Source organism: Xyrauchen texanus, chromosome 49 (assembly GCF_025860055.1).
Source record: "Xyrauchen texanus isolate HMW12.3.18 chromosome 49, RBS_HiC_50CHRs, whole genome shotgun sequence".
Classification (NCBI taxonomy): Eukaryota; Metazoa; Chordata; class Actinopteri; order Cypriniformes; family Catostomidae; genus Xyrauchen; species Xyrauchen texanus.
In genome coordinates, this window is record NC_068324.1 from 14,958,517 (window position 1) to 14,975,512 (window position 16,996).

Here is a 16,996-nt window from a genome sequence, read left to right on the forward strand (position 1 = left end):
ATGTGCCTCATTATAACACACCATAGCTCAAATTCAGCTTCAAAAATGATTCAGTTCAAGTATGCTGTAAAGAGAACAAAAGCAAAGGCGACAAGTTAATTTGAGTGCCTGGGATAGAAGATCAAAAACATGAATCATGATGGCATATGCAATGTGATGCAGGTCATGGTCCAATACGGCCTGGACCGAATTAAGGAACATTTCTACCATCAGAAAAATTCAAGATTGAAGTACCACCTGTTTTCAGCAGGGGGCAGTAAGCAAATCTCCAGCTGTATAAGCAACACCCAGCTGTACAGACAACAATCCAAACTCATGCTTGCTTGACACTAGCGACAGCACAAGATGAGAACACGTTCATGCATTCAAACAGTGGGAAAGTGTGAAAAATGTGTGATTTCTAAATTATATTCACTGTTACGTCCCTGTGTGACGTTAATGGGTTTCTTTTGGAGTGTTTTTTTTCTCTCTCTCCCTTTCCTCTCGGTTTCTGTCTTTCACTTTTCGCAGGTTTAACGTTCTGGTTGGTTTACTCTACTGCCAATCATCCGAACTGATGATGTCACCGTGATGCCTACGCCATAACCGGAAGCCCACGAATATATAAAAGGGCACGCCAACGCCAACACTGACAGCTCGCTCCACATTCGGATTCTTCCGAATGCTTTGAATGTTTCTCTTGATGTCTTGTTTGACTGTGGTTTTGACCGAGTAAACTCTTTATTCCTTCATGTCTCTGAAATGTTGGACTATTTCAATGTACTTGTGCTGGCTGGAGGAAAAAGGAATAAGTAAGTTATGTCATGTGATATACATTATGCACACTTAGAACGACTTGTTTTATAAACACACTAGGTCAGGGGCAAGTGCCACCTGCTGTATTTCGTTTTTGGGTTAGTTAGTATAGTGTAGATACGACGTCACGGACGTTGAAGATTTTTGTTTCTACATTTTCTTTTTGCTTTAGGTAGGTTTACTAAATCAAAAGACTAGGAAGATTGGACGTTTTGGTTTTATTAATTTCTTTGATTTGGCATTGTCCAGTTCCTTTTCCTCCCCGTCTACAGTATTTGATGTGCATAGTGTAAATATTAATAAAATACATTTTGGATTGTTTTGTATTGTAAATGGTACACGGTTGGCATTGTAAATAAATCTATGTATATACTTCACTACACTGATTCCGTCTGCCTCGTTTACCCTCTCCCAGTGTGTAAACGGTGTGGTTTGTGCTTTGGGTGGGACAATGTCACCCTCCCTACTCCCTAGACAACGATAAACGGGGAGGGTCGTAACATTCACCATTTGCTTAATTGAAAACACTACAACTAAACATTATATGATGTTTTACCTTGTGAATTTAATTGTTTTTTTATGTCATGAATTTAATTGTTTTTTTTTACAGACATTTCAATTCAGATGATTGCATCACGCTCCAAAAAAGCTGCCAAATTATCTGGGCTCGGTCTCATCTTAGATGGTAAGTGGAACAGTGGAACCATGTTTTTTGGTCCGATGAGTCCACACTTCAAAAAGTTTTTGAAAAGCACAGTCATCGTGTTCTCCACACCAAAGAGGAAAAGAACCATCCAAGCTGTTATTGGCATCAAGTCCAAAAGCCAGTGTCTTTATGGGCCAGGGTGTGTCAGTGCCCATGGCATGGGTAACTCACACATATGTGAGGGCACCATTAATGCAGACCGATATTTACAAATTTTGGAGCAACATATATTGCCATCAGGCACCATCTTTTCCAGGTATGTCCCGGAATTTCCAGCAAGATAACTTCAAACCACATACTGGCAAAATAAACAGAGAGTGCGTGTGCTAGATTGGCCTTCTTGCAGTCCTGACCATCTTCAATTGAGAATGTGTGATGTATTATGAAGTGCACAATACAGCAATGAAGATAAAGTACAATAGTGCAGCTGAAGACCTGTATAATGGACGAATGGGGGAAAATTAACAAACTTGTGTCTTCAGTGCCTAAATGCATAATAAGTAGAAGAAAATGGTGACGTTTCACAGTGGTAAACACTTGACTGTCCCAACATGTTTTGCAATCATCTCATTTTAAATTACTGTACATAAAAAAACAAAAAACATTGAAATTCACAAGGAAAAACATCATATTATGTGTAGTTGTACTGTAGTGCTTTCAATATAGAAGGGTGAATACAATTTACAAATCACTCCTTTTTGTTTTTATTAGCATTTTTCTTACTGTCCCAACTTTTTTGGAATTGGGGTTGTAAGTTTATACTGTGTTTTCAAAGTCATTTTTTATTTTATTCAGTCAAATTTAGAGAAATAATATGAAAAAAGTTTAAATTAAAATTTCTTTCGATTATGTTCAGACAATATTGTGCACTTTGTAATTTGTATGACATTACATGTTGTGTTCTGAATACAAAATGTGATCCGACCATTTAGACTGTGAAGCATAAGAAAAATAAGATTTTAAATGTTGTTTATGTGGTTGTGGTTTGGAATGGTTTTGATAAATTAAATATTGGATTTGATGTGGGTTTACCTTTTTCTTTTTTGCAGTTTAGACTAAAAAACTAAACTGATTTGTCATATATGCCAAAAAAAATAAATAAATATCTGCCTGTCTGCCCTCAGAAAATAGGTATTGTTTAAGGTACATAGGCCATCACTGGGATGGTAGCCCATATTTCTAGTTATATTTTATAACTCGTTTTGGGTTTAACAGTACATTTAAAGGTGTATTTATGTTTTATTCGTCTGAGAGAGGAAAAAAGTACCTTTTGTTTTCTCAAGGGTGTGTGCCCAAAACAAGGGTCCTACCCAGTGACTGCTTAACTAAAACCTTTTTATGAGTGTGAACAAAGCCTAAATGTGTGAATAGTAGTGTCTAATCACAAACACGAGTCATAATGGCATTTGTGATGTTATTTTCTAACCAAAAGAAGCAAGTGGCCAGCCTGATGCATGACTCCTTTGAGATAATTTCTTGGAATCTTTGTCCGTGTTGTTTCATATTGAAAATGTGGTTTGCTGGGACAAGCTGACAGGTGGCGTGCTGAGTGGTCAATGAGTTGATGTATGCATGGACATGACTCAAGCAAGGTCCCAGCACTTATTATTATGGCCAGATTCACAATTTCCTTGAGTTAGCATTGCTACTTTTGAACTGCAAGGTCTAAGGTAATTTCCTTCAAGGGAAACGCCTTTAACAACCTGGTGGACTCGAGGGAAACTCATACTTATAGCTATTTGATGGAGCTTAAGTGGTGTGCTTAGCAGCTCTCTTATGGTAAAAGCTAACCTAATCAACAGAAGTTGAATGCTCAAGACACACACTACATTTGAAACAGCCTGAGTAAATGGTAAATAAGACAGTATTGGCTCCAAGAAGGGCATTCAGTCATGTAAACTAGAGAATGAAAGATTATCTCTGCAGGGTGCATCTCTACAATACCATCCGCCAGGCATGGACAACAGCCAAGTATGTAAACACATCACTAGACACCATAGCCACTGGCACTTTGGTTTTGTGAAAAGTGGAAAAACTTCAGAGTATTAAGATTCAATTGGATTAGTGCTTTTTTCTGTCTTCTGAGATGCACACGTTTTTACCAAGTGATCAGGGTTTGGCTGGTTAGCATGGTAAAGTTGGGGGGTTATTATCTTTCTCCAGTAACAGCCATTAAAAATTAGCATGCATTCAATCCAAAAACTACATACTCTAAACCTCGCAAAGTTGCCCAAGTCTGGGGTGTCGAGATTGGTGTCCAGAACATGGCTAATGTATGTGAAAGATTTTAAGTATGTCAAAGTATTTAAAGGCTCTGGCACACTCATAGTGAAATTCTTCGTTCTTCAATCAGAGTTAAAAAGTAGGTCGAAACAGTCAAGCATCGGTATACTGTTTGTGAACATTTGGACATGCTGTCCTGTCAACAGACTTCCTGTAAAACATACAATTATGAGAGTATATTGTGTTATCAATGACTGCATGCCTCATTCTATGAATGGAATTCACAGGAGATCAGTAAAAGAAGCTGTTTTAATCACTCTGTGATTATTTTAAGTAATAAACATTACAGTATATGCTGTAGATAATGGGCATTTCTCAATGCTAAGAATACAGAGAATGGACTTGCATTCTTATTAAGACCAGACTTGGCAAGCTACCTTGGAAGAACAAATTCGGTAGTATAGGAGGACGTAGAGCACATCTATTTCAAGCTTTGAGATGTACTGAGATCTTGCTGTGTGCAATTGTCCATCCCAATACATTTGAATACAGTGAGAGAACTACTGGTATTATCACAACAGTGATAGCATTTTGCAGAAGTATTGACATGATAAAAGAATAAAGTCTGTTAACATGTGTTTCCTGAGTGTGTTTATTACTTTTTTTAAATAATGGCCATCAAAACAACAAATGTTGACGGAGTACAATGACTCTCACGAGCAGTCAGACATTCACGAGCTTATAGCAGGAAAGTCTTGATGGAAAACACAAGAAATGTCCTTTGTCTGCCATCACACTGTAGGGGTGCTATGACTTCTGGGACTTCAAACAGGTTCTTGCACACGTCACCATCCAATGCATCCTCGATATTTGGCCTGATCAAGAACACATCCGGGATTTTTGGCGTTCTCAGTACTTGCATTCTTGAGGATTGAAACTGAACTTCAGCAGAGAATGAGGACATTGAACTAGTCCATGAGAACTTTAGAACGCACATTGAGAAACAGCCAATGTGTGATTTGTCATGTTAACATTCTGCATTCATGGCGCTAATGCTATGACCATATGCACTGGTTATCCTCTGAATCATTCATTCATTTTGTGAAAAGAATCCACACAAGATCATGAAAAAGGTTTTTAAACTTGGTTTTAAAAAAAAGAAACTGATGGGGGCCTGGGTAGCTCAGCTAGTAAAGACGTTGACTACCACACCTAGAGTCGCAAGTTCAAATCCAGAGTGTGCTGAGTGACACTAGTCAGGCTTCCTAAGCAACCAATTGGCCCGGTTGCTAGGGAGGGTAGAGTCACGTTGGGTTAACCTCCTCGTGGTCACTATAATGTGGTTCTCGCTTTCGGTGGGGCAAGTGGTGAGTTGTAGGTGGATGCCGCGGAGAATAGCATGAAGCCTCCACAAGTGCTAGGTCTCCGTGGTAACGCTCTCAACAAGCCACGTGATAAGAGCCACGGATGAACTGTCTCAGACGCGGAGGAAACTGAGATTCGTCCTCCTCCACCAGGATTGAGGCGAGTCACTACGCCACCACGAGGACCTAGAGTGAATATTAATATTGGGAATTGGGCATTCCAGATTGGGGAAAAATCCCCCTCAGAAAGAAACTGACTCAGAAGCAAAGATGGGTGTTTAAAATCACTGAATTAACTGAAGAATTACCAGTAACCCCTTGACAACGTGTGTGCTTGGTTCTGAAATGAAGGTGCCTCAGCATCCAAATTTGGAATCAGATCAAGAATGTAAACTTTGTCCTGATTTACCTGGGTACATCTGAGGCAAGGAGCAAAGCAGGAATGTATTTGTGCTTTGAACTAAGTTAAAGGAACGTTCCAGGTTCAATACAAGTTAAGCTCAATCGACAGCATTTGTTGTCTGCAATTCTGATCTTGTGGGCAGATTCTGAGCGCAGTGGAGAATGCAGCAGACCTCAGTTGTCTGACAAACTTTGGCAGGATTGAACAATATCACTGATTACTACTGTGACCATGGATCAACTCTTTAACATGCCGAAAGTGCATTTGACTACACATCTGGATATATGCCAGGTTATGATGCTCTTCTCCATCATTTGATCATTATTTGATAAATTACTTCTGATGTGATAGATAGAAAATGTACACAAACATCTATTTTGTATAAAACTGATTTTACCACACATTTTCATCTGCAAGGCATATTTTTGTGAAAGAAGCACAATCTATAATAAGCCTTATTTACATAGAAAGGAGGCATATTTGTGCAGAAACACATTAAAATAACATAATTTAAAAACTCAAGATGCAGTGCAATTTCAGCATTGACTGCTCCTACTTAAACTAAATTGGGGGTGGTTTATGAAGAAGATGCAGGTTTTACAAATCTGTATGCAGCACAATTACATACAGCAGGTGTGCTTGGTCTTAGCTGTAGCCTCACAAATAAGGCCAAAGATTATATTCTTGATCTGATGCCAAAACATCTTCATGTCAGAAACAAATGAATGAAGCACACGCCTTGCCAAGAGGTTAATTCTCCAATTTATTCAGTGATTGCCATCCGGGGCGTAATGTGTCAGTGCCCATCTCAGAGACCGAGACATATATTAAAGAAAAGCTACAGCTGCCCAAAATCCCTGGTTTATAGAGCTCTTCTCCTCCTATTGATTTACCCACTCTTTATCAAGACAATTAGCTGCCAACATGCTCACAGCAAAATGTACAATGTCCTTTCCCTGTCCTCCATTTATTCAACCATTATCCAGCAACTCAATAATCTGTTGTAACAGGGTAAGGGATAGGCAAGGGGGATGTGGGAACCGGCTGAACAGTCAATGTAAAGTTTAGCTTAAAACTAACAACATAAAACTTAAAACATAAAGACTCACAGACACACGCACACAAAGCAGCGCATGCGTCTCTCTCTCTCTCGAACTGGCACCTCTGGCTCATCTATACCCCCCTCCCGACTGATTAGCCTGATTTCCTCGTCACATCTGTTTTCACTTAGCTGGTGAGAAACTGAGGAATCGATAACACCGATGAAAACACAATTAAATCTTTCCAGGTCAGCACTGTGATCAATTGTGATCTTGCTATTAAAACACTCGCATTGGCTTGTGATAGTACTTCTGCATATTTCTTACTAGATATTAGTACTACACCTTTTGTCCATACATCCATCCTTCTTGGGTGAACCATTCCTTTACCTATGTTGACTACTACTGCACAATTGTGCAAGACACATAGGACACTTCAAATTCAGAATAACAATGGGAAATTTGCTGAGTGTAAGACATATGTTCATTTTGCAGCTCCGCTCTGCCTTTAGTGTCCCAACACACATCTAAAAATAAGCAAAAAGCCAATGAAGTGCATTTGACTGCAGTTGAGTTGGTAATTGCCCGCTGGCGATGGTGTAAGCTTGATGCTCGGTTCTCCAGATATGCTTTTAACAGTGTCTTGATTAGAGATTGTCCTCTTACTTTTCTTGTCGAACTGTTTGGTATACAAGCAAAATATCCATTCCTTTACATTGATTCTATCTAGCTTTCAATTACCAGTTCATAACAAGCACCATTTTCATCTGCAACAGTGAAGCGAAGACTGAATGATTGCATTTTAAGCAAGAAAAAGCCACATATGAAACTGGTAAATAACAAGAAAAGGATGAAATGTGCAAAAGAAATGAGTGGTAAATGATTAGCAATGAGTGTACTGGATGGATGAATCAAAGTTTGAGGTGTTCAGCTGTTGATAGAAAAGCTTGGATGGAATTGGCCCTAAAAGCCAATGACATCTTAGGGAAGATCTGCAAAAAAGCATGATATGAAACTTTACCTGAAGATCTAGAATAAACTGACTGCTAGAATGCTAAATTTAAAGAAGGTAAATTCACCCCAAAATGAAAATCCTCTCATGATTTACTTACCTTTAAGCCATCCCAGCTATGTATGACTTTCCTTCTTCAGCCAAACCGAAGTGAAGATTTTTACAAGCACATTTCAGCTCTGTTTGTCCATAAAATGCAAGTAAATGAGTTATTGTCTGACGGTCCAAAAAGCATATTTAGGAAGCATACAATTAATCCACATGAATCCAGTCGATCAGTTAATGTCTTCAGAACTGAATCAACACATTTAGAGTAAAAATAAATTGCTAATTAAAATGTTATTGTCGTTTCCTGCCAGTGTCGACACATCACGTTACCGTCGCGTGACATAAGTGCAATTGCACATTCACGTGAGTAGTCGGAAGTGTGCGTTTTGTTTACAACAGTGGAACGAATGTCACTCGAGATTTAATGCGAGAGTTAAGCAATTTCAAACAGCAATACAGCGCTGGCAGACAGCAACGATTTAAAGTTAAAAACATTTTAATTATCAATTTGTTTTACAAAAACCTATCAATTTGCTTCAGAAGAAATTAATTGCTTGATTGGAGTCATGTGGATTACTTTTATGCTGGCTAAATATGCTTTTTGGACCGTCAAATGGCCAGCAGCCTGATGGACAAACTGACCTGAAAAGTGCTTATTAGAAATCTTCACTTAATTTCTGCTGAAGGAGGAAAGTCATACACATCTGGGATAACTTAAAAGGTAAGTCATTTATAAAATTAGATTATATATAATTTTATAAATAATAAAATAAATTATTATACTTTACTGTAATTCTTGATCACTTTAAAGCATCTTCTTTGAATGACATTATAATTTTCTTTCACAAATATTAAAAAATATTCAGTGTTTCCAAACTTTTGAAGGGTAGCGTATATTCAGATTTAAAATGGATTCTGCGTCCCTGATTTTCATGTAGTCTCAGACTTTTGGCTCCCACTGTATATGCACTCACACGCACTCACACCCATGCACACCCACAATAACACAGCAGAGCGTTCTAAGTGTTAATGAATGCAAAACACAAAAACTGCATTTGAAATGCATTTTGTAAACTAATTAAACATTACACATTACATCACTCTGTGACTCATTGGTGATGGAGCACAAATTCAACTGAATATAAACATCAACAATTTACTATCACATGACTGAGCACAGCCAAAAACTGCATGCGCTTGTGGTCACGTCCGTCCCTAACGCAGTTGTTTGTGCAAAGGCGTAAACCCTTCAAGCCACATCTTCACATTCATTAGGCCGAAGAACACACGGGACAGTCAGCAGTTTTACCATTACAAGACACAATCTTTCCTCTAATGTATTCTCTTACAACGTTACTATTCTACTTAAGGCTGTCAACTGATTGTTTTAATTTAATTAATTACATGATACACTGACTAATTAATCTAATCAATATTTAATCAGAAAAGCTCACAAATGAAGATAATTCAAAGACATTCAATTATTGATGATTATCTACTCTGTTTTTTAAGTGTTGTTCTATGTAAACATGTGGAGGATGGATGTTGTTGGCTGTTATGGGTACGAGATTCACAAAAGTATGTCTTGAGTTTCTCCGATTGAAGGGAAATTCATTAAGGAATTTACAAGCAGGTCAAGGAACATAAATTTGCATTCAATTTACATTGTTACATCATTTTATATATACTGTACTGTGTATACTGTGTGTGTATATATATATATATATATATATATATATATATATATATATACAGCCCTATTTCTGATCTTATGCTGTATTTTGGTGTTATAGGCAGGTAAACCTCAGTCTAGTCAAATGTATTTGATTTTTAAGATGAAACTACAGATGAAAGCCAGTTCTTATACGCATGTGAAATTTCACTTCTAATCAGTTTGTAAAAATTTCTGCAGGTCAAGATCTCATACGTTCCAATGGCATCATCAAACATACAGTGCAAATGAATTCAAGACAACAACAAAAAATGTAAAACTGGCCACACTACACTATTTATTTTGTCAGATCTCTTAATGAAATGTACATGAAGCAGAATGACATAGTATCCATAAATGTTTGACCAAATTACTCATATCAAAAGAAAAAAATCTATAAAAGGATTTATTAAACTGAGTCTTACAGCTAATTGAAGTGAATATCTCATAATTTAAGACCAGTTCAATGTCCCGTCTTTATGAGGCCAACAGTATTTGCAATTTCATCGAACCTTTGTGCAATTTTATGCAATTAATTAATCTTAAAGGACATGAAAAAGTTACAATTACTGGTATCTAAGCAATATCGCCAAATAAAACTGAAGGCTTTGAAAAGTAACAGCAAGGCTTTAAGATATGAGAAAGCAGTTGTAGTTTCTGAAGAAGACTTGTGTCCATCTGCATTTACGCATAAATCCCTCTGATCTACCTACAGAAAAGTCTGGAATATGTAAAACAGCTAATCTGAATTCTCTTTAGAATTGTTTGAGAGTTCTTTTTCTTTTTTTGTGTGGAAAAGATCACTCCAAATGATTCAGCAAGAAAAGGTGAGTGGCATGAGAATGTTTTATGTACTGCATGAAGAAACAAAATGTAACGGCATGAAATACTTTTCTAAAAAGCGACAAATATGAGTGTGTAGATGAGGTGAGGAGTTCATGTGTGTGTTAAGAGGATACAATGGGACAGGAAGGAAGAGGAATCATAATATAAGATGGCAAGGAAGACACAAATGACAAATATTGTTGAAGAGACTGCAGAAGGGAAGGGAGTCATAAGAAACTGCACTCTAAAAAATGCTGGGTTAAAAATGACCCAGTTTGGGTAATTTTGGTAACCCAGGACTGGGGGTTGTATTGACTGCATGCCATCTTTTTTTTTTTTTTACCCAACTAACAGCTAGAAATTACTATACTGCTGAGTTAAAATATACCCAAATTGGATTGAAAATTTAATCTAGAATTCTTGGTCATCAAATCACATAACCACCCTCCCCAACCCCCAAACACATGCACACGCACACACACACACACACGCACACACACACAACAAAGACAAAGATTCCCCCATTTAGCCTGAACAGACTGTAGGGGCAAGTGCTGTTAGCGAGCACCTCTGAAGGCCGGAACGGTACACGAGGGGGTGGGTGGCCAGCACCACGCCCGACCGCCTTTGTCTCCCCAGTGGCGATGTTTTACACACGGCACCAGGTACTCATTTTAGGCTGAGTCGACCTAGGGGAGGCCCGGGACCGGTTCAGATAATCGTCACTGGTGTTAGCCATGAGCGGGAATCGAACTCAGGTCGCCAGGTTCATAGCGCAGCACGCTAACTGCTACACTACCGCTCCCACACACACACACACACACACACACACACAATAAGAGAGGCAGACTGCAATAAGGATCAAAATGTAGAAATGCATTGTCTGTTGCAATAAACAAGTTACCAGTCTATAGAAATTCACACATTGAGGAACACTTCTTGAGATAATTAATATTTAAGAGGTGGAAAGCTTTGAAGTAAATGTCCACTGTGTCAGGTGTGAAAAGCTGATTGTTTTCTTGAAGCATCTGTGTGTTTAAAAGGGTATCTTTTGCACGGTGCAGGTAATCAGCCACTGGTACCAATCTGTGAAAACAGAAATGACTGTACATCAATGCATGAAGAAGACAAAGTTTAAACCTTTAAGTACTCATCTTTAGCAGCAGTAAAATCATTATATGTCTCATGACTTATTAGTGCTTCTTCTAAAGTATTTGGTAAAGTATTTTTAGTAACACTTTACAATAAGATTGTATTTGTTAACATTAGTTAACTACATTATTTAAAGTAGCAATGAACAATAATTTGAGTTAATGTTAAATTGTGTAAATTGGTCATTGTTAGTTCATCATGCATTAACTAAGGTTTACTAATGTTGTTAAAATCATTCACCCAAAATTGTATACGTTTCTCATCATTTATACAGTGTATGTACATGAGTAGAGTGTGTACAGTGCTCTGCACATGGGTCAAGCGCAAGTCAGCACATAAATGAGCTTTTTCAAACACGATGTGTTCTTGCGTTCAGAGACAGCCAGAAAGAGCACAACAGAATGCAGAGGTCAAACTGCTTTTGACTTGACAAAGCATCTTAAGCACATCAAATATGGCATGAGATGTGGAAACCATTGAGATCCAACACAAAGTCATCTCATGCATATTTACATTTACATTTATGCATTTGGCAGACGCTTTTATCCAAAGTGACTTACAGAGCACATATTACAGGGACAATCCCCCCAGAGCAACCTGGAGTTAAGTGCCTTGCTCAAGGACACAATGGTGTTGACATTTTAATCAATTGACAGCCCTCGTTCAGAGTTAACCAAAAAAATCATAATTTAGACTGCGCACAACTGCTAATGCATTTTTTAGGATGTTGCTAGATCTAAGGGCAGTTTTGAAAATGGTCATAATCATGGGATTAGCAGAATAATGGATTCCTGTTGAATATAAAACCACGGTGGTGTGTTGGTCCATTGTAAAATATTGCTTACTGAAAAAAAAGAGAAAAGTTTATAAAATGACTTACATGTCTCCAGCATCGTCTCTCACTCTCTTCAGTCTTCACGGAGGTTTGAAATTTTACGCGGCATCCGCAACATAGCACAACTCGGTTACAGGTTATTCAGTGTATAGTTATAAACCCAAGCTGAAAACCTGAAAATATGTTGAGACAAACAAATGTATATGTGGTTGTTATGTATTATATGCATGGTAACCACGGTATCAGTAAAATAACTGTATCCAAACCGTTGAAGTTTTTGAAAGTTAATGCACATCTGTGATGTAACGCCAACTTTGCATTCCAGTTTCCAGCGTTGGTGCTCTTTCTCTCGTTCAGTAGCCTTCACAAAGATTTGAAACTGTGCGTAACGACGTACATTGTTTCTCTCACATCCACTTTCCCAACCCAGCAGTTCTGGGTTACAAGTTTAAAACATTTACCAACCCAGATTGGGTCAAATCAACCCAACTTCTTCATCCAACAGTCTCAACCCAGAGACTTTTTTTTTAAGAGTATATGATTCCGATTTCGATTTCAGTTCATTACAAATACCTGGAAGTAATTACATATTACTTTACTTTCAAGTTACTTTCTAAAACACTTTTCACAGAAATACTTTTGTTTTTCCCACTCAAAGAATTGAAAATAATGTCTGTATTCCTTCTGGTCACTGTCTCACGCGAGTCATGTATTCAGCACCATGTGTTCCTCCCTTACAATGACTCTTACCGACTCTTCAGCGGTCACAAAAAACACAAACAGATGAAAATATGAACATACCTACTGTTTTAAATGTATTCTACATTAAAATATATTATTTTAGAAATTTGTGTAACCCAAGTAATGTACTTAAAAGTAATTAACTTAATTAAAAATCAGAAACTACTCTGATTACAAATTTAAAATACACTACTTTTTTTACTCAAAAAGAAATTATAGTATTATAGTAATAATTACATTTCAATCAGATTACATCCAACACTGGTCATGACAATATATTGTACATTTTATCACATTGTTTTGTCAGAGAAAGAATGCAGTTGTTCCAGAAACATTGATGGGGCTTGCTGTTATGAAAACCAATCGGTTATGATGGTTTTTATTCTTTTATACAAGAACTTGTTCTTGATTTATAACCCTAAACATTAGTCATAAAAATACTGTACAAATAACTTGCAACATGTAAGTTGTGTAATTGTTTTGATGCTTAAATATTTTTTACTCTCTAAGCTTCATTTTCAGAGCCAGCTTTAGTACATTTAACAATTTAAAGGTTACATTTCCTCGTAAGGTGTAACACTGTGGCTTTGTGTCATTTTTTAAAATAATAGTTCTGTTTTTTTGAGCATCGCGACCAGCGCAACACAGCAACACTTGCAAATTTAACAATTTGTTTTGGGCGGGACTATCGATTTGTCTGACCAATGGCCAAGAATTATTTTTGACAGTACAAGGAGTTGTGCAATTTAAAGCTCAAACATTTCTGATGATAAACTATGTTTTTTTATATATATATATATATATATATATATATATATATATATATATATATATATATATATATATATATATATATATATGTTTAATTTACTTTCCAACAACTGATTTAAACTAAAGAGGAGAATAATATGTTACAGTAACAGAATTTTCTCACCATTAAAGCTGACATTTCTGATGTAACCCAGCAGCTCCTTGCCATCGATGTTGCTCATGCGGGGACAAAGGCCTAGATATCCATAGCAGAGATCCCGATGCATGCGGTGCAGGGCGTGGGCCATAGCATACACAGCATCCATTACAAACTGCACCTTCCCTTCTTGCTCATAGATGGAGTCCCTGCCAACCTTTTCCAACCCTGCAAAGACAACGACATGAGGGATCAAATCTATACATATCACTGAACAACTGAAAAGACCAGCGTATCTTGTGACCAGCATGTGTTGTACGTCTTTGAACTGTTAAAAACGTTGAAACATGCCCAATTTGACCAGTGTAAAGACAAAAGAAAGAACCAAGATAAAGTGACTGGCTTCATGGTGGTGAGCTGAGAGCTCATGTGACTCCTGAGCTTTTGACTGGTTTGAGTGGAGGCATTCATTTATATATTCAAACTTAATTTATTTGGAAAGCTTTTCCAAGGGTTTGTAATGCAGTTTTTCTTATTCAAAAGCATGCCACACAATGGCTCAATGCCTAATGATGAATTCATGGCATGCTCTGTGATAATTAGTTTATTAGGGCTGACTGGATTAACCTTTCCATGGAGGTTATTAAGAAAAAATAACAATAAGCACACAACAACAATATAAGTGTGACTCCACTGCAAAGTGACTCCATGAGCTCTTTTATTACTATCAACTAAAATCCTGATCCGAAAATGCTCAATATCTCTTGTAAAAATCTTGTTTTAAGCTGAAGTGTGTCAGTTTTGCGCCACAAGCGTCACCAAATGGAATTTAAATAATGATTACTGTTTTCCAAGGATTTCAGAAAACTCCCACCATCTTCTGTTGGTTGTACAGAAAAATAGTCCCACCCCCAAACTCACACAATTGATTCAAGGCAGTGTTACTTTGTAGGGTTGAACGGGACGCTCAAACAAACAGAGCAACGTTTTGATAACACCACAGAGCCACAACAGCTATGATTCCATCGAAGTTCATAATTTAGTTTTTCCGAAAAACCATAACATTGCAAAAACAACATGTGAATAAAACATTAATAATGTGCGTTTTCATCCCATGTGTTCAAAAGGACAAAATCTTCACTTCCAAATAAATTACAGCCATTGCAACTTTTATTAATAAAATACTCATGGTTTAGAACACACAGACATAAAACCCTAAATAAGTTGGGCTTTATTTTCACGAGTGTGCAAAGTGCAGTGCTAAGCGCAACCACCGTGTGCAACATCTTATCCTATTTTTGTGAGCGAACTAATTCTAAGTGCAAAGTGCTGGCATGGATAGAAGTGTTTGTGCTATCTGTGGGTGTATGCGCCATCTGTGGGTGTATGCGTGCAAACTGTGGGTTATTAATTAATTAATTAATTTAGTAATGTTATTAATTAAGTGGCACAAGTTTTCAGTGCAAAGTTTCAATTAATTTCCTGCATTTGTAGTTTGGTGATTCCACAAGCAGGTGATAATAAAGTTCATGTCCAAACTCTGAAAATATAATAGAACTCTAAATTATGTCCCTGACAATAACTGTTGTAGCTGTTTTATGAAACAAAAATATATTTGTGTTTAACTCTATAGGTCATGGTTATTTTTAAATATTTTTTTTAATTATGTTTATTACTTACAATTATATGTATGATATAATTTTTATCTGTATTTTTCCACCTGTTGTCATAGAGTGATTTTAAAGTCACTGAAATAGGTGCCGGTGAAAGAAGGTGGAGAGGTTAAAATGTTTCACTTTTAAGAAAATTGACCACTTGTTATGTGTATTATATTTTTGTTTATTTTGAAGTGTAACTTGAATTTAGAAATATTCTTTGTTGATTATTTGTGTTTCAATAAATTTATACAATTTTTAAAAATTGACCAGTAGAAGAGAAGTGCGTGCCGATACAATCCAGCCAGGTCGAAAATTTACATTAACAAGACAACATTTTAGCAAATAAAAATTACGTGCTTTATATCACATTTGGCAGCAGGTTTCTAGAAACTGTCCCTGCTGCGGACCGTAGAGCAATGACGTAGTAGACATAGTCGATTTCCGTGACGTACTAGATGTTTTTAATGTGCACGTTTTAATGTGCATGTCAAGCTACATATTAGATTAGATTCTCTTTACAATACTGTGTTATTTAATGTTATCAGTATGGTATATAGCCTAAATGCTATTTTGTTTGAAAGGTTATATTAGTGGCTACTATAAGTTAGTAGTTTAATTTCTGCAGGTAGACATTTGTGTCTGTATAAGCTTTAATGTTTAAATTCATCCATAGAATAAATGTTATTTTCTCTGGCAGCTTCATTTTATATATCCAGTCTATTTTAAAGACTGGATATATGCATGTTTTGTATTTTATTTCCACAAAACTGCTCTATTTGTGCCATATCATAAATGAAGATTATTTTATTCTTGTTATCTCAAAGTCATATTTTATAACAATATACGAGTTGTCCATAATCAAAATAACTTTGTTTTGGAAAAAAAAATATACTAGCCTAAACAATTTTATTTGTTCTCTATGTTTTGCTGTCCAAAAAAGTTTAAGGATATACAATCATTACTTTACATGCTGAATAAAATGTATGTATTAAAAACATCCAGTATATCACGGCTCTGAATGTTTTATATCCATTAAACATGGACTGAATCCATTAAGTAATGGATGTCCGTGATGTAGTAAATGATGTCACTATGTCATTACAGTCTGCTGCGAGGACCTCTTGGGTTTCTAGTCAAATGTCCAGCTAGGGGCACCAAAAGCAAGTAAAATGGCGATAAAAATATGCCTGACATTCAACAACGACGCAGTTAATTTACAAAAGAATGTAAGTCCATATATCTATTCTTATGCTGTGTTTGTTTATAATGCTGGTGCTTAACAGGGAATGGACAATATAATAGGACAATAGGTGCAATAACTGGAGAAGAACGTCAGAACTAAATTACACTTGACCCAGCCCATTTGCGGTTTGCGTGCACAATTTCGCTAAACCCATTTGTGCCTACACTTCGTGCTTGCTTGCACAAACATACCAAAACTTCATGGCTATGCCCATTGACTTTGCACTTATGACTTAAAGCATTACGCTGCACTTAACGCTTTCGCTCTTAAAATAGGGCCTCTTATGTATTGTTCTAGGAGCCCTATGTGTGTGCATTCCTTCATCCTTATTAC

At 36.8% G+C, this 16,996-nt stretch overlaps 1 protein-coding gene across 1 annotated transcript in view; it reads right to left on the reverse strand.

The window, feature by feature from the left end:
- The window catches only part of LOC127640699 (metabotropic glutamate receptor 8-like), a 190,777-nt gene that overhangs the window by 26,731 nt on the left and 147,050 nt on the right, over positions 1-16,996 (reverse strand). The window contains exon 7 of the mRNA XM_052123396.1: positions 13,790-13,990. Coding sequence (XP_051979356.1) covers positions 13,790-13,990 — 201 coding nt within the window. The remainder of the gene's footprint in view (positions 1-13,789; positions 13,991-16,996) is intronic.